General features: G+C 39.4%; 1 protein-coding gene across 7 annotated transcripts in view; it reads right to left on the bottom strand.

Moving 5' to 3' along the window:
• Window positions 1-21,793, bottom strand: part of epb41a (erythrocyte membrane protein band 4.1a) — a 185,431-nt gene that overhangs the window by 83,259 nt on the left and 80,379 nt on the right. For all 7 annotated transcript variants that reach the window (XM_068011576.1, XM_068011575.1, XM_068011580.1 and 4 more), the window contains exons 2-6: window positions 17,919-18,396; window positions 14,977-15,192; window positions 13,190-13,294; window positions 8,506-8,548; window positions 3,777-3,852 (exon numbers count right to left, since the gene is read on the bottom strand). In XM_068011576.1, the coding sequence (XP_067867677.1) occupies window positions 3,777-3,852; window positions 8,506-8,548; window positions 13,190-13,294; window positions 14,977-15,192; window positions 17,919-18,396 (918 nt within the window). The remainder of the gene's footprint in view (window positions 1-3,776; window positions 3,853-8,505; window positions 8,549-13,189; window positions 13,295-14,976; window positions 15,193-17,918; window positions 18,397-21,793) is intronic.

The raw sequence follows: 21,793 nt of genomic DNA, 5'->3' as shown, positions 1-21,793 counted from the left end.
CTCAAGAGAGAATTTAATCATCTCCCTATGACATTCAATGGCATTACCATTGCTGAACCCCCCACTATCAACATTCTGGGGCTTACCACTGACCAGAAACTGAAGTGGAGTAGCCATATAAATACCATGGCTACAAGAGCAGGTCAGAGGCTAGGAATCCTGCGGCGAGTAACTCACCTCCTGACTCCCCAAAGCTTGTTTACTATCTACAAGGCACAAGTCAGAATTGTGATAGAATACTTTCCACTTGCCTGGATGGGTGCAGCTCCAACACTGAAGAAGCTCGACACTATCCACGACAAAGCAGCCCACTTGATTGACAACCCATCCACAAACATTCACTCCCTCCACCACTAGCACACAGTGACAGCAGCGTATACCATCTACTAGATGCACTGCAGCAACACACCAAGGCTCCTTAGACAACACCTTCCAAACCCACGACCTCTACCACCTAGAAGGCCAAGGGCAGCAGATGCATGGGAACACCGACACCTGCAAGATCTGCTTCAAGCCACACACTATCCTGACTTGGAACTATATCGCCGTTCCTTCACTATCGCTGGGTCAAAATCCTGGAACTCCCTTCCTAACAGCACTGTGGGTGTACATGGATTGCAGCGGTTCAAGATGGCGGCTCACCACCACCTTCTCAAGGACAATTATGGACTGACAGTAAATGCTGGCCTAGCCAGTGACACCCACATCCCATGAACGAATATAAAAATAACATTGAGAGAGGCAGTATTAAAGGGTTTGACGTCTTTGAAAGGAGATAAATCACCACACCCAGATAAAATATATCCCAGGTTGTTAAAAGAAGCAAGGGAGAAAATTGTGTAGGCTCTGGCCATCATACTTCTATCCTCCCTGGCTAAAGGATTGGTGCTAGAGGATTAGAGGACTCCCAAATTTGCACCATTGCTTAAAAAGGGAGGAAGGGAGAATTCAAGTAATTATAGCCATTTTAGCAAGGTTTTTGACAAGGTTCCACTTGTCAGGCTGGTAAAAGAAACATAAAAGCCTTTGGGATTCGAGAGAGAGAGTGGCAAATTGGATCCAAAATAGGTTTAGTGGCAGGAAGCAAAGGATAATGGTTGACAGGTGTTTTGCGACTTAAATGCGGTTACCAATGGGTTTCTGCAGGGCTGAGTACTTGGCCCCATGCTTTTTGTCATTTATATTAATGACTTAAATTCAAATGTAGGGCACATGATAAAGAAGTTTGCAGATGATACAAAATTTGGTCATGTGGTTGACAGTGAGGAGGAAAGCTTAAGATATAGATGCTCTGGTCAATTGGGCAGAAAACTGGAAAATGGAATTCAATCCAGAGAAGTGTGAGGTAATGCATTTTGGGAGGTGCAACAAGGCAAGGAAATACACAATAAATGGGAAGATACTGATTAGTGTAGAGGAACAGAGGGACCTTCCAGTGTATGTCCACAGATCATTAAAGATAGCAGGACAGATCGATAAGGTGGTCAAGAAGGCAAATGACATGCTTTGCTTTATTAGCTGAGACACAGAATAGCAGGGCGGTTATGCTAGAACTGTATAAAACACTAGTTAGATCAAAGTTTGAGTACTACGTACAGTTCTGGTCACCACATTACAGGAAAAGATGGTGATTGAACTGGAGAGGGAGAAGAGGAGATTTATAAGGATCTTGCCAGAACTGGAAAATTTTAGCTATGAGAAAAAATTGGATAGGCTGGGGTTTATTTCCTTTGAACAGAGGAGACTGAGGGGTGACTGAATTGAGATGTATAAAATTATGAGGGCCCTAGACAGAGTAAATAGGGATGACCTATTTACCTTAGCAGAGGGGTCAAAAACCAAGGACAAAAGATTTAAAGTAATTCGTACAAGGATTAGAAGGGAGATGAGGAAACATTTTTCATCCAGAGGGTGACAGGGACCTGAAACTCACTGCCTGAAAGGGTGGTACAGGCAGAAACTCTCATCACATTTAAAAAGTACTTGCATGTCTACTTGAAGTGCTGAGGCCTGAAGGGCTACAGACCTACCGCAGGAAGATGGGATTCGGCTGGGAGCTCTTCGTTGACCAGCACAGGCAAGATGAGCCAAATTTTTTTTTTTTTTTTTTTAAAAAGAAGTAGGAGCAGGAGTAGGCCGTCTGGCCCCTCGAGCCCGCTCCGCCATTCAATAAGATCATGGCTGATCTTTTCGTGGACTCAGATCCACTTACCCGCGTTCTCACCGTATCCCTTAATTCCTTTATTATTCAAAAAGATATCTACCTTAGCTTTAAAAACGTTTACTGAAGAAGCGTCAACTACTTCACTGGGCAAGGAATTCCATAGATTAACAACCCTCTGGGTGAAGAAGTTCCTTCTTAATTCAGTCCTAAATCTGCTCCCCCTAATCTTGAGGCTATGCCCTTTTGTCCTAGCTTCACCTGCCAGTGAAACATACTCTCTACTTGTATCTTATCTATTCCCTTCATGATTTTATATGTTTCTATAAGATCCCCCCTCATTCTTCTGAATTCCAATGAATATAATCCCAATCTACTCAGTCTCTCCTCATAAGCCAACCCCCTCAACTCCGGAATCAACCTAGTGAACCTCCTCTGCACCCTCTCCTGTGCCAGTACATCCTTTCTCAAGTAAGGAGACCAAAACTGCACACAGTACTCCAGGTGTGGCCTCACCAGTACCAAATGGCCAACTTCTGTGACTTTCTATGACTTCTATGCTCTAAGCAGAACAATCACAACTTCTCTAGTCTACCCACGTAACTGAAGTCACTCATCTCTGGTACCACTCAAGTAAATCTCTTCTGTACTCTCTCCAAAGCCTTTATATCCTTCCTAAAGTGTGTAGCCCAGAATTGGACAGCTGGGGTTGAACTTGTGTTTTACCTAGCCTTAGTATAACTTCCTGGCTTTTCTACTCTATGCCTCCACTTATAATGTCCAGGATCCCAAATACTTCGAGTGTGTAGGATCTGGAGTGTGACCTCCTTACGGTATTAACATAAGAAATAGGAGCAGGACCAGGCTGTTTGAGCCATCTCTGCCATTCTATAAAATCTGTGGTACAGAATTCCAAAAGATTCACAACCCATTGTGCAAAGAAATTTCTCATTTCAGGCCAACCCCATGTCCTGAGATTATGACTCCCAGTGAATCTTTAGAATTTTCTACGCCAGAGGGCTGCAGATGCTAAGTCAATGAGTATATTACAAATTGTGATTGATTCCCATAGTACAATAATTTATCAAAGAATCTGGGGAGATAGGGCAGCAAAGTGCAGTTGGCGTAGATGATCAGCCATGATCTTATTGAATGGCACAGCAGACTCAAGGGGCTGTGTGGTCTGCTCCTGCTCCTATTTCTTATGTTAACACCATATGGAGGTCATGTTCCCTCCCCGGCCAAACAGTAATATAAAATAACTCTAATGAATATGCACTTTTTCAGGTCTTGGTGAATTCTGTGCCTAAAAATGAGCTCTACACTACATATGGTTAAGCAATTCATTTTATTTTATGAAGGAGCTCGGAGAATTCTTGAATGGTTGTGAATTACACATGTTACAGCAAAATGTGAATTTTAGATAAGAGCTTATTCACTTGGGACAAATCAACTGATAGTTTATTTTCATGCAGTTAATCAGTGGTACTGTAATCTGTTGGCTTCTTGAGTCTAAGTACCTCCAACTTCAGCCAAAAAATAATGCATTAGCTAGAGGTTTGTTTCCCACTAAACATGATCCTGTTAAAAATTTTAATAGAAATCGCCCTTTTACCTTGTTATATCTTCGGTCAGCTGTGCAGGATCAGGTGGGTAAAACTTTACATTGAACGTAAAATCCCAAGGTCCACCTGAAAGACAGATAATTATTACACCTTCCACCAAATGCTTTTCACTGTGCTGTAAGATAAAACGAAATCATGGGCTTTTTTTGCAAAAAAAAAATACAGCAACATTTGTGGTTAAAAACAACCATTTATTTGATAAATCTGGCCAGGGCATGCTAGATGGGTCAAGTGGCCTTTGCATGATTGCACAAAGAACATTTGGCCCAGGGAAATGGATGGGGGGCGGTGGTTGATAGAGGGAGATGGGGCAAAGGAATACCAAGAATACCGGATTGTGATTGTTATAGTGATTTTTGGGACTTTTTTGTGCATTTGTTGAGCGAAAACAGAATTGGGTTTAGCTGTGATATCTGCTGTAGCGGAATAGCTAATTGAAGCTCACACATCAATTGCCACTTGGATGAAATCCAGAAGACAAAAGTGTGAATGGAGCTATATTCCATCAAGGCACAAGGAATTAACAACCTTCAGAAGGAGAAAAGAACAAACTTGCATTTGTACAACATCAGGATGTCCCAAATTGTTCACAGCCAAATAATTACTTCTGAAGCAAAGTTACTGTCATGAAGGCAAAAATCAGTAGCCAAATCATACACAGCAAGGTGCCACAAACAGCAGTGAGATAAATGACAAGTTACTTTTTTGGTAATGATGGATACAAATAGGCCAGGACACTGGGGCAACGCTCCTGCTATTCTTCGAATAAAGTCATAGGACTGAATTTTATTAGTGGCCGTACTTCGCGGCGGCGCGCTTTGAAGTCAGCGGCCTTCAGAAATGGAAGTGCCGCTGCTCAGCCCCCACGATATATCACACGGGTGCTCATTTAAATGGAGCAGGCGGAGCGGCCATCCCTGATAACGTAGAGGGGGCGGCCGCTCCGTCCCTGGCAATGGCATCTGGCACCACTGCACAGGCGCCTGCACCATTTTTAAAGGGCTTCAAGCCCTTAGCAAAAATTGGAATTTTTAAACAGAAATGATTTGATAATTTTTAACAAAAAAAATTAACTAAGCTGGAGGTCCTTTCCCAACCACCCGCCCCCCGTGGTTGTTTTATAGGCCAACATGACAATGAATTTATTATTTATTGCCTACCCGAACCTTCCACCCCCCCCGCACCAACCTAGTCACATTTGGCCTTCAACCCCTTCCCACCATCCCACAGCCAATAAAAAAGGCTTCCCCCACTCCTGCCCTGATAATTTCTGTCCTCCCCCCTCCCCACCAGTATCTCGCCTCAGAACTCTGTATGGAGTTCCGAAGGCACGAGTTGTGGCTGGCGGCCGGAAAATCAGCATTGGACAGCCGCTGGGACAAGGTAAGTTGATTTGCATCATATCTTAATTAATTTTAATATTTAAATGAAGGGACCACACCAAGGCCTTGTCGCCGCTGGTAAAATGCGGCGGGGTTGGGGGTCGTGGTGGGCCACTCCCGCAAGTATTTTACAGGCTCCCTCCGCCACGATCCCCGACATCAAGGGGCTGGTAAAATTCAGTCAATGACTCTATTTGAAGAATAGCAGGAGCACCACCCCAGCATATATCATATCATATCATAGGACCTTTTCCCACTACCAGAGCAGGCGGACCACTGACTTAATGGCCTGGATTTTATGGCCCCTGCCCACCCCACCCCGAGACAGGGGAGGGGGGGAATGGGTATCACAACGCGATGGCGGGGGGTGGTGGAGGGACCAGTCTCCTCTTGGTTGCTCAGCAATCTTCCTGGGGGCGGAATAGGGCAGACAGCCTTCCAGCCCAAAGGCTCTTAAATAGCCTTTTAATAGCCAATTGAGGGCCTCTTCCTGCCGCTGTTGGGATCTTATCGATGGTGGAGGTCTGGGGGGGTGGGTCCCTCCTTCATGAGCCCACAGAGGACCCCCACTGGGTCCCCCTCCCCTGGACTGAACGACCACCACACTGACCCCACCTCGCCATGGCCTTCCGGACTGGCCCAGGTGATCCTGCCTCACCGACCTCTGTTCCGGGGTTCCACCGCTGGGCCTTGATCGGAGTCCTCTGCAGTACCGGCAGTGGCCGCTGCTCCTGGTGGCGCTGCTGAGACTGCTGAGCTTCCAGCCCTCTGATTGGCTGGCAGCTCTTGGAGGCAGGATCCCCATCCCTTTAAAGGGATGGGGATCCCGCCTAAACGCTGAATCAAAAATACCGGAGAATTGCTCCGGGGTGGCGGGGAGGGTGCATGAAGAAACAGAGGCGGGGTTTCCCCCACCTTTTCAGCCCAGTGCCGGGAGCCCCGCCTCCAGCACCAAATCCAGCCCAATGTCTTATCCAAAAGATGCCATCTCTGACAAATTGCAGCACTCACTTAATACTGCAATGATGTGTAAGCAAGGTTACTTGATGCTCGTGTGGTTTGAACCAACGCCTGATGAGGAAAGTAAAATTTTACAGTTCTTTTCCTCTTTGACTGTATTTTTGTCTAATTGCGCTTCTATGACGTATCTTGGATTGTTTTCCTCTGTTAAAGGGACAATATAAATTCGAATTGTTGTATACTAAAAGGCAGTTAGATTTTTAATAAACCTTTTTGGTAACTTTGTCCTTGTTCAATTGCCCACTCTAGAATTTGAACACATTTAGGTTAACACTCCAATTACTACATTGTTGGAGTGCCATCTATCAAATGAGTCATTGCAGATGTGATAAGGCACTATATAAATGCAAGTTTGTATCTTGATAAAATCGCTTCCTTTCAACACTGATAATCCCAAGGTTCTCCAGTCTTTTCTCTTCACGCAGTCCTCTGACGCCATTATTATCAATCTTCTCTACATTATCTCCAGAGGGTCGCAGTCAATGTTTTGCTTGCTGCATGCGGCCAGCTTGTTGCACTGCCCAGTCCATTTAAGGTTGATGCACAGCCTATTTGTTCCACATCTTAAAATGGAACGTTACTTGTGCACAGCCTATTTGTTCCCTTTGCTGCACATTCCTGATTGCTGCGCATTCAATGCACCTCTGCAGCTTAGAAGAAACACTGCTCTCAGTAATCCAAGAGGTGGGCTGACCAGAGTATTGTACAGTTTAAATATTTCCTCAGATTTGTACTTTACTGTTCTGGGTATAACATTTAGCTGCACATTGGCTTTGAAAAACCGCTGCTATGCAATGTTTGGATACGTTGTGCACCGTACCAAGTTTACTAAAACTCTTCTCCCTCACTCATTCCCCTCTCCCTTTAAATGAGACTGTGTTGCAAGAACAATTCTATTACAGACTGTAATGAGGAAAAGAAATACAAAAAGTCACATATGAAGAATGCTTCTTAGCCTGTATTGCACTCTGAAAATGTAAAACTAAAATCTCTGCACTGTTGCTGAAATTGATGTTACTGATAATTATTTGAAGAACAGGCAGGTTCTATGCCACAAGGCATGCAGGAATGCTCTGGGGTGATCCCCTCAGACATTTCCCTTTATTCCTCCAAAAAGTTTCTAGACTTTTATTTGCTACTTCTCTGTAGCCTTGAAAGTTACTGACTGACTTGGGTGGGATTTCTAAACATTTAACCTTGAAACACCACCAAAACAAAACAGGTTATCTAGTCATTTATCTCACTGATGTTTATGGACCCTAGCTGCGCACAGATATGGCACTACATTTCCCTACATTACAACAGCAGCTACACACCAATAGTATTTCAGGCTGTGAAGTGCTTTGGGACAACCCGAGGACATAAAAGAGGGCATATAAATGTAAGTTTTTTCTTTATTATAATTCTTTTTAAGCAGTTGATGACACTGAATCTATTATAAACCAAATACAACACTGAAATGTAAAGATTTTCACCAGAAAGATAGATTTGTTTTTGCCTAAAATAATGCGCAAGGGGATCCAGTTTCTGTAGTCTGCACTTTGTCCTCTGTTCAAACCACTCTTATGGAAGCATTTTCATGTTAGGAATGCTATAAATGTTCATATGCCTCTGTTCACTTTATTACTATTGACTACTCTTCTTCTTTCCCACTCCCCAAAGTTAGGGGATGGGGAGATCCCATTTTTGGACTGTATAAATGCAAGTTCATTGTTTCTCTCTATAGATTATTTAGGGTTCTTCTAATGTTAACCACCAACCATTAAATATACTGATTGTGGATAACTGATGTAATCCTTTGTGGTGATTGACAGAATGAAGAGAACCCCCACATACAAACAGCCAAAATAGGGTTGGAATTAAAGGGCACACAAGTTTCCAGTTAGGAAACATCCCATTTTAAGAAATCGGACACGAAAAGGGGACAACACATCCTGAAAGAATTCGTCCAAAGACAGAACAAGATAGAAACTGAAGTCATCATGAAAATCCCTCAGTGCACTAAATGCATACAAAATGTGGAGTTACTTCATGTGCTGATGTTACATTATTTACATGGTCAGCTTTTGTCTTGTGTAGGATTTTGGTACCTTATTTCTCTGAAATGTATGTAAACAAGTAGTTGTAGGCAATACTTTTGTACCAAACTATGTCAAACCGCAACATCCAAGATCCATTTTGCATAGACAAACTTACAATTTTCTGAATTCAGAATACATCAGACAAAAGAATCCTGTAGGGGGTTTTTGCTCGGTTGAGTAATCTAACTCCATAGTATTGGACGAATTAGATTTATTGCACATAGAAAGATTCTTACCTTGTAACTGCTTTTTAATCTCTTTGGTGAGATCTAACCAACTCTGAAATAATAAAAGTTACATTAAATACTTGTCAAACAAAAATAAAAATGTACATCATACTGAATGAACCTCTGAACAGAAGAGAAACATATTAGTGGAAAGTCCACAACAATAATCACAAAGCAAACCTCTTCAGTATTCTCATCAAAAACACACAAAAGCAATTTTTCTCCTTTAATAGTAGTACTGAGGGTTAAAAGTATTGTTTTAAACTAAGAATCCCATCTGCCCTCAAGATCCCAAGGCATTATTTGAAAAAAAAAAGCACAGGGTTGCTCTTAGAATTCACAATCAATAACACTAAAACAGATTATCTGGTTATTTATCCAATTGTTGTTTGTGGAACCTTACTGTGCATAAATTGATTGCCATCTTTACCTACAACAGTGACTAAACTTCAAAAGTAATTCATTGGCTATGAAGAGCTTTATAATGTCCCAAGAATGTGAAAAACACTACATAATTGCAAGGTCTTTCGTTAAGCAAATTAAAATCCAAAACCTATTTACAGAAGAAATATACTTTTTAAAATGTATATCCATTTCTATTTCTGTTCCAAATATAAAGCAATTTCCTTCCTCACAAATATTTGCCCTTTTGGTTCTGTAAATACGTACTGCTTTAATTGTCTTATACGTGAAATATGCTGGTATGGACAAAGAAAAATGTTTTATCCATCAGGCATATTCACAATAGGACAATACAAAATGTCAACATCAAAATTTAAAGATTCATGCCACCAGAAATTTGCCTATAAATCAGGACTGCCTGTATGTGGATTTGACTGCACAGTACTTGGCTTAATTATGGTTTACTTTTAGTTTGTAATCTTGCACCTTCCTATCAGGATATCAGATGAATGTTCTAAGGTATGGATAAACCTTTAGATCAATTCCCCATTTGGATAGTTCTGGCGAGAAGCTGAACTTGATGAGGATATTGTGAACACACAGCACCTGATTTTCCATCATGGAAAAGTGTTTCTTTTAAGCTTTGTTCAATAAAGGGAATTAATGAATATAGAACAAGTTAGATCAGGTAACACAACATTCATCAACAGTAACATTTTAGTTATGACAATGTCCTGTGGCAGCCTTGACTAAAGATTGATTATGTGCTCAGCTATTCAGATCACGTTCTGCTCTCTAATCCTAGAAACAATGTGAAGTGTTTAGTAATGAATTGCTCTTTTACCCTTACCCATCTAATGAACCAAAGACACAACTCAGCCTTTCAGTCTGTTGTAACCAGAAATCTAAACTAAATCACTTCTGAATTGTTCACTCTTGTTTTAGTCAGTGTTTCAGTACAGTGGGGAAAAATGCACATTAAGGCTCTGCACAGCATAGTTTAATCTTTTCAGTGAAAGCCCTTTAAACTATATCAGAAAAATAAGGGGTCCTGCTACCTAGGCTGGATGAACGAATTTGAGGTCTGTTCAGTAGCAATTTTTGAACACAACAAACCCACTTAAAGAGTAGGAAATTATACCCATGCAAAGTTTAATTTTGTTTATAGACTTCAAATGATTTCTAATCTACACAGTATACTACACAGTCTGATACACTGGATATATAAACTCTTGGCAATCTATAAGTGAATATTCTCCTTAAAGAAATTAGCCTTTTAAAAAACTGTATGCAAATTTTAAAGTCCCAAATATGATCTCCGCACCATATGCTCAGTATTTATGATCTCTGCATAATGCGAAAGCATTTAGTTGCAAATCTATGCAATCATCAGTCCACTATAGTCTGTAGCTTGCATGGCTTTGCAAACATATACAAGTACTTATCTAGGAACACTATCACAATATTAAGAAACTGTAGAGTGAATATACTGGTAGGATACCAGAATGTTTGTATGCAATACGTGTGCCTCTAAATGCAAGTTTCTAAATATTGTTTGTGACAATGGAGAAAGACTAGCTGGAAAGTGATTTTCTTTTTTAAAGTTAACATTTAGTAGTTATCAGTTAAGTTTCAGGAGAAACAAATGTAAGGTTTACCTTTACATTTTGAAGACTACTACATAAAGCTAATGTGATAACTGCTATTTAAAACAAAAATGCAACGTTTTTTTTAGGGCCGTTTTACAACCAGGTACCATCTGCCTTTGCTATTTATATGCAATTGCTATTCAGTGAACCCTGCTGCGAGTGCACATACATATGTATGTTGGCTCAGCTGCTATACATGCCCAGTAAAATAATCTGCCAATACTCGCTGTAAAGAATCAGCCATGAATAATGGCCAGTGGGGAAGAGGGTGAGAAAACTGGTGTGGAAACAAAAAAAAAATTAAACTTATCAGGCCGCCAGTCAATCAGTATATTGCCCTTTACACATTTCTGCCTGAAGTGTATTCAATATCATTATCTCACCTAACAGGACCAATAGTGTTTAATGGGTCTCTGACACCAATGACTGTATTTTAGATCTTTAAGGAGCTTTCTCTTTACACGGTTTCCCATAAGACAATAGAACAGAGAAAATAGATTAAACTGATCATGGAACCTTGAGAAACAGCGCTTTAAACCATCAGAAAAATTGAGCTTTTTGTTCTAAAAAAAACCAAACTTATAAATCCTTAATTATAGAGAAGCACTGAATGAGGAAAAAAACAACTGGACCAATGATCCCACTTCTTCCATTGAGGATAAACAGCCTAACATATCATGGAGTCTACTCCACCTATTTACTCTCCTTAAGGAAAGTTCTCCATAAATACTTTGCCCTCAAAAGGTTATCAAGTAAATCTCTACAATATTCACTCACTTTAACATCTCCACTATTTAACACTGCTTTTCACAGGCAGCTACCTCTCTGCCCGATCAGCGCAGGAGCTCGCATGCCCAATACAATATTTAATCATCTCAAATCACTCACGCCTTTTATTACCAAACAGATTATTTAACCCCTTCAATAAAGGAGCTGGATAATTAACTTTGGCTTTTTTGTGTGTGTGCATGAGTATATGCATAGTACCCCTGTGTCTCTACTTTTAATCTCAAGTTTCACATAATTTTAAACTTGTGCAATCTAGCTATGCACTCATATTATAAGTCAAATAGATTGTTTGTTCCTACATTATACATGCCCCAAAGTATTTAAAGACCTGGATCACACCTTTGTCGCAAGTTTAGCTCTGCAAATCTCACTACCAGCCATAGTACCCGGAATTGTGCTTATTGCTCTCTAAAATCTTTAGAGCATATTACCATCTATTCAAAGGTACAGTAGCCAAAACTGCACACAGCATTTCAAATGTGGTCTCACCTGTGAACCATACAAAGTTGCAGGACTTGTTTTGACTACTGCTTTGTGGCAACTGAATCAAGTTAAATTTCATTTCATCACTTGGGATTATAAAAATTTACTGGTGTTTTCAGGATTAAATTCTGTAATTCTGTTGGCTGTGACATTGTAAGTCCTTATAATCAAGTCCTCTTGAGATGTACTTCATATTTCATTTGCTTTTCACCAACAGTTTCACGCTAAAACGATCAATAATTCTTCTATTTCAAACAATTTATAACAGAGTTTGAGGTAATTATATGAAATAAGCAGGGCAATTATTCTAAACCTTTAGAAATCACTGGCCAGGCCCCAGCTGGAGTATTGTGTTCAATTCTGGGCACCACACTATAGGAAGGATATCAGGGTCTCTAAGAGAGGATGCAGAGGAGATTTACTAGAATGGTACCAAGGATGCAAAACGTCAATTATGTGGAGCGAGTCGAGCAGATTAGAGCAGAGCAGGTTAAGAGGAGATTTTAAGAGAGATGTTCAAAATCACAAAGGGTTTTGATGGATTAAATAAAGCAGAAACCGTTGCCAGCATGAGAAGGATCAGTAATCAGAGGGCACAGATTTAAGATAGTTGGCAAAAGAACCAGAGATGAGTTAAGAATTTTTCATTTCTTTTTTATGCAGCAAATGATGAGGATCTGAAATGCATCACCTGAAAGGGTGATGGAAGCAGATATAATAGCTTTCAAAAGGGAATTGGAAAAATTTTCTGGACTATGGGGAAAGAGCAGGTGATTGGATAAGTCTTTCAAAAAAGCCAGCACAGGGACAATGGACCGAAAGGCTTTCTTCTGTGCTGTACTGTTCTATAATTCCGTGAAACGTAGGGAAGGAATAGTTTCCTAGAAATAGTCACTTCCGGTACCTTGAACATACCTCCTGCCTTACATCTGTAATCAAGAATGATGTAGCCCCACAACACTCATTTCCCACAATCCAGTGCTCCATGGTGTTCTCTAGATCTTAATTCAAAGCTGAATACTGCGCACAAACTAATGATATATGTTAATTAAGATGAACCATTAATCAAATTCTGAATGCCCCAGTGAGAAAGCAGTGAAAAAGGAAAATTTGATTTTGAATGCAATTGAATGGCTACTGTACCTTTGAATAGATGGTAATATGCTCTAAAGGTTTGAGAGAGCAATGAGCACAATTCCAGGTACTATGGCTGGTAGTGAGATTTGCAGAGCTAAACTTGCGACAAAGGTGTGATCCAGGTCTTTAAATACTTTGGGGCATGTAGTATAGCAGGGCCATAACCTTATAAAAATAAACTGTGATTTTTTTCCCCCTCATTTCACATTTGCAAATAAAATAAAATAGCTTACTCTCTGGTTTGTGGAATCCCAAATGGCCAGACCAAAGTAGTCCTTCTCCAGAAGATTAAGGTGTTGACATACTTTGGTAAATAGCTCATGTCCCTTAGAATGTCTCTGTAATCAACAACATTATGGATATATTATTTTCTAAAATAGTCGGTTTTTGGTATGCTGTTTTGACTTATTGAATAATTTTATTGCTCAACATTAAAGCTCACAAGAGCCATGTCGCTAAGTACTGCACATGCATTGCTACAGTATAATAATGAATGTTGTCACTAGGATTCAGTAAAGCATAAGTTTTTAAAAAATAAATGTTTTATTCAATGCCACAGATTTTGTCCTTTCAAATGTTTAACAGCAGTATTTTGAGTTAAACAATACTGGAGTAAAGCCCTGATGGAGTATTTAGAGGTACTGTAATCAGTCATAGAGTCGTACAGCATAGAAACAGGCCCTTATCAGTTAACAGTTTTTTTCTATGCTATGTATTAGTACCAAATAAACCTAGTGACAGCACTGATTGATGCTAATCTCTCACAAAAATGTAGACTACTAATGAAGACATCTTCCCATTAAGTGTGGAAATTTATTTTGTTTTTTCAGAATTTTTATTTTGCATTGACATTAAGCAGTTGCATATAAACACTGGCTCCCATCAACTGGCAGAATCAATGCACCTCCTGGCTATCAACAGTTAGATAGGACCCACTGTTAGGCCATGCCAGGATCACTTCAAGCATCTATTTTGCACTGTGTGGGCAGTTCAGCTCTGGGGTCTTGCATCTACCGGGAACTAAAGGAAGTTTAATTTCAGGAGTCTGATAGATTCATGAAACCATATAATACAGCAAAACTAATAATGATCTAATAAACCACATTACTCTATCCTGCATACTGCAAATTAATTCTGGTGATTTTAAAAGGTGCTTACCTGTATTTGGTGCAAAATACTAAACAAGTGTGTAACACTGCAAAATTATTTTTGAAACAAATTACTGTACTACTTAATCCGACACTTAACCCATTCTAAGGATCTCAAAGCTATAGAGAATCTTGCCAAAATCAGTTTCCCCTTCCTCTTTCAACCAATAGGCTTTTAAAACTCAAGCTTGGAATTACTTCATCACTCCTGTCTTTATAGTTAGTCCGCTCCCATAATTGTAAACAAAAACTTTGGTGGTATTCTACAGTATGGACCTTGCAGTTCACTTGTGCTTCCCAATAAGAAGCATTTAGTTGGGCTACTGACATAGCAGGTTGCTGTCCCAGACTGGGACTTCCAGTGCACTGCATCAGAGAGAGAAGCTCACAACTGCAACCCCACCTATGTCAGTTACTATTTGTTAAGATTACCACTGGGAAGTGGCAAACAAAAGTTCAGAAGCTTTTTGTGCAAAGGATAAAGGGGAAAAAGTCAGAAGGGATCACCCCAGAGCATTCTTGCACACCTAGTGGCTGATTAAATGGTGCAACAGACAAATACCTGGAGGCAGGTTCCCTTCCCATCCTCTCAGTAAGGAAATGGTGCATGAGGACCAAAGAGGAGGCGGGAAAACACAAAACACTTGATTTACACTTTTATATATATATTATTGATTAAAAAAAAGTAAAATATTATTGCTTAGTGATTTATTTTCATATAGACTTGCAAATTCCTGGGCAGGCATCTTTTGGTTAAAGTTTTTGAGAACTTGTAATGAGTTTCCTCTGCTAAGTTGACTCCTAAAATCTTAGTCAACAGTTGAAGGCTACACAGAAAATATGCAATGCCAGTAAGAGTGCATCATTCTTACCTCAACATCACACTGAAATTCAGTTTCATCCAACAGAGTCACCTTGCAGCGCATGGTTTTGGAATTTTTGGTAATTTTAGGAGGTGGTTTCAAATCCTTACTGGCTTTTAGCTCTTTACTTTCACCTTGTATCTCCTTGGGGGTTTCTAGCTTTACTTCATCCTTAACCTCTGGATCCTTTTCTGGAACAAGATCTTCTTTTTCTTCTTGTGCTGGCTGCAATGTCAAAATCAAATGCATATATCCAATCAGCAAAGATGTCTTTTCCTGATTCACGCTGAAGACATCATAACTAACCTTGCATTCAAATGTATTTTGAAACAAATTGCTTCTGGCATCACTCATGGTTAATTGATGAATATACAGGTATCTTGTATGAACAAGGTGGCAACTAGTTGGGAAAGAGACTTCAAAAACCTCACTACACAGGGTCACTTTGTTGTCAACTACCTAAAAAATTGAATGGGAAATGTTGATGACATAAGGAATTATTAGGATAAATGTTGACAGAAAGCATCACCAAAATTCTGGCAATGGGAAACAAAGTTTGTGTTCAGGAAGCATGTGCCCTATGCTAAATCTTTATTCTGTATATTTTATTGACTTCAAATTACTTTGTGTGACTTATACGTGTGACTATGTTGAACATAGATCCGTCAGTTTTTTGAACCAAGCCCAAATTATAATCCAATAATTTGATTTGTTTTTAACATATTACATTCTATGTATAGAATAAGCACTGTTCTTATCCCAATAAAACTGAATTAGTTAATTTATTTGGATACCTTAAGACTGATTTGTGTCATTACACACATGACCAAATATCCATCTTTTACTCTCAACATACCCTTAAAAGACTTAATACGATATATAATGCAGATTTTACAAAATTAAATCTTTCATGCAGCAAATTTTAAAATCCCAGAGAATATCTTACTGTTGCGGCATCTATCTGGTTGCAAAAGTTGTTTGTTATGTAGTAAGAGTGGTTTAAACTGTCTCGTATCATTCATACACCATCTTAGGCTGTGGAGCAACAGGATTTGGCAATATACCAGTTATTTACTTACTGCAAAACTCCAACACCTGCTTCTCATGTGAGTAGCGAGAGTGAGCAAGCTTGAGATTCTAGATTTGATAGAAATTGCTTTTCTCAGATAGTAGGTTTAAATTTACACTACTGGCATCCAGCATACTAAGGAAGCCCCTCAATACTGCACCTTGCTCTAATGATTTATTGAACTGCTGCCAAATAAAACATTTTTTAATAGCAAATATAAAAGGGAAATGTATTCATTTGAGTTATCAAACATTTGTGTAACACTAACAGATTACAAGTGCAAACGTGTTAAGATTGAATTATTTTCGCGAATTCACTTGCCAATTTCCCAACTAATTAATGGATAGGTCCTTAATATTGCAATTATGTTCAGTCATCTGAGAGAGAGATTTAGGATCACCTGTATGCAACTTGGTCTTTTAACATAAATTTTAGTAGGACTATGATTTAATTATACTCTTATGGTACTGACATCTGTTTACCAAATGGATTAAACACTGTACTAAAGTACAAACCACTGCTGAAAATTACAGTGTAAATGTCAGGACTCTTCAGCCCAGATGGCCACATACTATGGAGCCTTGCTGGCTAAGAATAAAGTTTAAAAGTCAATACATTTCAAACAGCAACCACCAACATATGGTGTTCGGATTTAAGAGTTAACCATCAGTGAGGCAACACAACAGTTGTTTCCTAACCTCTGCTGACAAAATTCAAACAAGTAAGATTGAGTCTTGGGCTTCAGGGGTTGATTTGCCAAGACTCTAAGGCTACATTCTGGACACCCTTGCTATAATCAGGTCAAATGCAAGTCCAATAATGACTATTTTAAAAAGATGACTGTTTTCCAAACTTCAGGCAACTTCTTATATGTACCAGTGAAACTCAAACTCATCCACAGCATAAAATTTTAGAAACAAATACAAACTCAATCACATTCTGGGAAATGGCCGGGGAAAAAAATATTTTACTGTATCTTTTCTTAAAATGCAAAAGTAAAATACTACGTCATCAAAGCAAATATGTGCTGATTGCAACCTATGCATTAATCCTTCCTGTTACATGGCTGAATTTATTTATATTGAACTTTGTTGGGATCCAACGCCCACCAATAAGTGAACTCATTTGCAATGCTTGACACTTAAAAAATATATTAAAGGTTGACTTGGCCACACAATTATAAATAGTGCAATCCTTGCAATACAGGGTTCTAATGAAGAGTCAAAAGACATGAAACATTAACCCTACCCTCCTCTTTCCACAGATGCTGCCTGATGTGCAGAGCTTCCGGCATTTTGTGTTTTTTTTTCATTACATTTCGGGTTTCTGATATAGAGGGGGTCAAAATAAGCCTTGAAAGCCAACTTCGTAAAAGTTGCTCACACCTCCAAATTGGATGATAGAAACCAGTGGAATTTTTTTATAGTTATGTACAGTAGATAAATTAATTAGGGAAGAAAAAGTAAAATAGTTAAATAGCAAACAGAGAGAAAAAAAGAACAGCAGAAAGGGATAACAGTGCAGCCCAATTTTTAAAGTTATATTTCAAGTACTTATGTTAGTGTTTTGGATAAATATTATGCAATAAAAGCTACTTTGATATCACTGGTGTTTATTTCAGCATTAGCTTTAGCTAAAAATTTATAAAACCCAAATAGAGGATTTCCTCCAGACCTAGGAACACCCTTCAGATTAATGCACATTTCTTCCCAGCTATATATATTTATTGTAGAGTGGTTAACACTTTTGGAGGACATAGAACTGCTTTTGGCAACAAAAGATGCCAATTGCAAATGACAGCAAACTTAAAACAATCTAATACCATTTTCCACCATCTGAATGGTTACCCATCAACAGGTTCAACAATAGAAACATTAATTACCTGCGTCTCAGCGCTGCTTAGGGAATGTAAATCTAAAGTTGCTTCTTCTTCAATATTATCGTCCAACTCCTGATCAGCAATAGGTGCCCCTTGTTCCCTTTCTTCTATTTGCTCTACTGAATTCAATGGTTGTTGCAGTGGTACAGTGTTGTCCTCTGCAGAAGCTACCACAATCTCCTTTCCACTCTCTTCGTCTGAAATCTGAGACTTGGGTCTCTTGAACCAGCCAGGCAAGAAGCGTGACAATCCTTTGCTGCCTGAAGACTGCTCCTTCTCTGCCTCCTCTTTGTGAGCTGGACCACCGTTGACTGGTGTTGTTGGTATTTGCTTGTCCACCACTTCTGATGACTGCTGATTCTCCTTTGGCTGGGTTTCTGCTTCGTCAAAGTTGGGAGGCTCTTGTTGCTCAAAAGCTGGCTGCTGCTGATGGGGATTTCCTATTGCGGCGCTCAAGCTAATTTCTGTGGTCATGATGAATCTACATTTTAAAAAAAGTTAAAAAGCACCATAAGATACAAATCCTTGCTTTGAATGGTTACAGTTAAATTACAGCATATTATGGCTCTCAGTCTCAATTCAGCAGTTCCTGATAAATTTATTTTAGCATAATCCTCTGAACTGTTTGAGCTGCTGAACTTAAAAAGGAATGGATTCAGCACAAGCAACATAGTATATAATTCAAAGTAACATGACTGCTCCAGAAAACAAAACATACAGTTGTGAGTATATTTTTCTAATGAACTACACATACTACAAAGCTGTAGTAATAATTTGTGATTGTATGATGAGGATTAGTCAAAAGGCAAGTCTGACAAACTAATTGGAAAGCAACAAGTATAATTTGTATTTGTTAAAAACAAATGTGCGGCCAAGCTGAGAGAAACTATCCAAGAATTCCACTGTAATTTTGTTTTTGCAGTACAGAGCTGAGACATAATCAAGAGAAAATAACTTTTAAGATGCGCACTTTTAAACCAATGTAGTTACACCCCAACTCTATGGAAACCAGCACCAAACAAAACCTCATCATTTCCACAGGGGACCACATCTGGTCAGTCATCTTCTGCACAACAGAAGGGAACTCCCTTGAAAGACCTCCCCAAACTGTCAAAAATAATTGTACATCTGTCACTGACTTGTATATTGCACTCCAATAAATTCAGAAATATTTTATGGATTATTTACCCAAGTACCAATGAATCAACAACTACAATTCCCCCCATGCAATGTTGAAACAATAGTTTTGAGAGTGATGCAAAAACCACACTACCCCACTTGGGGGCACCACATCTCACTATTTGGCCCACTATTCAACATAGTGGGACAAATCTTGTGGAGTGGGGCATCTCAACGCACACAGTTGGACTTTTCCCTGCAACTTTCAACTTGAAATTTGTTTGCGCCATAACTTGCTAGAAGTACCTACTGATAATGGCATGGCAAGAGCAACTGGACCAACAGACCAATACAATTTAAGGATTGAGAAATAAACAGGAATGGCAGAGGAGGGTGAATTAGAGCTAAGCCTTAGAGAGAGAAAATGAGAGAGTCAAATATCAGATAGAAAAGAGGAAGATGGAAAAGAAATAATTTTCTTTTAAAAAATGTAATAGGAACTTACATGTAGGAATGAGACTAAACAGCTTAACTTGTTCCCTGTGTGGGCCAGAGGGGTTGAATGGCACTGCACTAACAATTATCAGGTCTTGCTGAAAATAGAGGCATGTTGTCGAAGCTTTTTGTTTTGCACTCATCAGGACAATCTGCAAGAATACCAAATGTAAGGGAAAACCAACAACTTTATACTGTATGAGAAGAGAGTGCATATTGGTTGGCAAGTGGACTCTGATTGGTAGAGGTCTTGCCATGGAGAATGCACCAGTTTACGGTGACTGACAGTTAACTGCCAAACTTTGCTTAAATTTAAACCAGGAAGCTTGACTGATTACTCAGGGCAATGCCTTAACCAATGAACCAGCGAATGGCTGTCACTTATTTTGTTTAGTTAAAACAGACGCAATGTTTGTACATGTTCTTCCTATCTGCAAAGAAGACGACCCTATGTAGTTTGCTCACTTGCCAACCAATCAGCACTCTCTTCTCATACAGTATAAAGTTTTTTCCCCTTACATTAGTATTCTTGTGGATTGTCCTGATGAGTGCAAGACGAAAAGCTTAGACAACGTGTCTATTTTCAGCAATACTCAAGTTCTATACTACCAAATGACTAATCAAGTCATTAAAAGGGTACTCATACTCTTGAGTAACAACCATAACTGTCTGCCATGTGTTTAATGGGTAATTAATCTACAAATCCAGCAAGTTAAAAAGTACAGGGTGGCTAACGGCTAGATGCTGCTTGTGCAAAGCAACAGCGGAGCAGCGTTAAGTCGACCATCAACTTCTGGAGATTTGCAACTCATGCTTTAAGCCCCTGAACTTAATGCTCAATTTGCACATTAATAATGCTGTGCACCGTTATACTTCCAGCAAGGTTTGGTCGATCATGTAGCCCACACTAAAACTGAATCGGCCAACACCACCATCATATACAGCAAGGTGTGCTACAATACTTTCATGCATTGTCCAGAAGAGACTTCAAGGCTCCCCTCAAAAAAAGTGTCTCACAACACAACATTGAAGGAGGACTTAGATAGCTGATGGTGGACAAACTTGCTTCAATCTTAAGAGGAACAGTTTCGCAGAGCATCCCAAATAGTCTTACACAGATCTTAAGAACTAGAGTACATGTTTGAGATAAAGAACCAGAATTTGGCCATTTTCTGCCATAGCTTCCTTCATCAGGCCACATGGGGTATCAGATTGAAAGTCTTGTGAAAACTGGTGGGAAAAAAAAGTTAAGTGCCTTTTTCTGGATCTTTAGCAATTTTCTCCCACAGCTTCTCCATCGGGTTGCATGAGGCACGGAGTTTAAAGCCTCATGCAAATCACCGTAAGTAATGAAAATGGTTTCCTCTGGGCCTTACAAGACTCTACAATCTTGTTTAAATCTGCAAAATGGCCTGCACACTCCTCACAAGAGTACAATCTAGCCTGTTCCTTTCTAATTACTATGTAGGTCACTAAGAAAAAACTACTTGCATTTATATTATACCTTTCACAACCTCAGGATATCACAAAGCCAAATGAACCTAGACATTGTTGCAATATAGAGAAACGTGGCAGTCTTGATGCATCCCAGGTTGCTAAAGGAAGTAGGGGTGAAGATAGTGGAAGGGCTTACCATAATCTTCCAATCTTCCCTAGTTATGCGAGAGGTGCCAGAGGATTAGAGAGTGGCAAATGTGACACCCGTATTCAAGAAAGGGTGCAAGGACAGTCCTGGAAACTACAGGCCAGTTAGGTTATCAGTAAGGGTTAGTGATAGAAACAATAATCAGGGGAGAAAAAAAAAAATCAACAGACACTTAGAAAGGTTTGAGTTAATTAAGGATAGCCAGCATGGATTTGTAAAAGGAAGATAATGCTCAAGTAATCTAATTGAATTTTTTGATGAAGTAACAGAAGGGAATGTAGCGGATATTGTCTATATAGATTTTAAGAAAGCCTTTGATAAAGTACCACATAAAAGGCTGGTTAACAAAATTGAGGCTCATGGAATAGAAGGGTCAGTGTCCAATTGGATAAACAAAATTGGCTTAAGGATAGAAAACAGCGAGTCATGGTAAATGGTTGTTTTTCAGACTGGACAGTGGCGTTCCCAAGGGTCAGTGCTAGGGGACCACTGCTTTTTTTTTTAAAAAAACTATATATAAAATGACTTGGAATACAGAGCAGAATTTCAAAATTACCAAACTTGAAGGAGTGGCTAACAGTAAGGATGATATGAAGTGCCTGCAACAGGACACAGATAG

This window comes from Heterodontus francisci, chromosome 31, assembly GCF_036365525.1.
Source record: "Heterodontus francisci isolate sHetFra1 chromosome 31, sHetFra1.hap1, whole genome shotgun sequence".
Lineage (NCBI taxonomy): Eukaryota > Metazoa > Chordata > Chondrichthyes > Heterodontiformes > Heterodontidae > Heterodontus > Heterodontus francisci.
The sequence above is the reverse complement of the archived record's forward strand: the minus strand, read 5'-3'. Positions and strand labels throughout refer to the sequence as shown.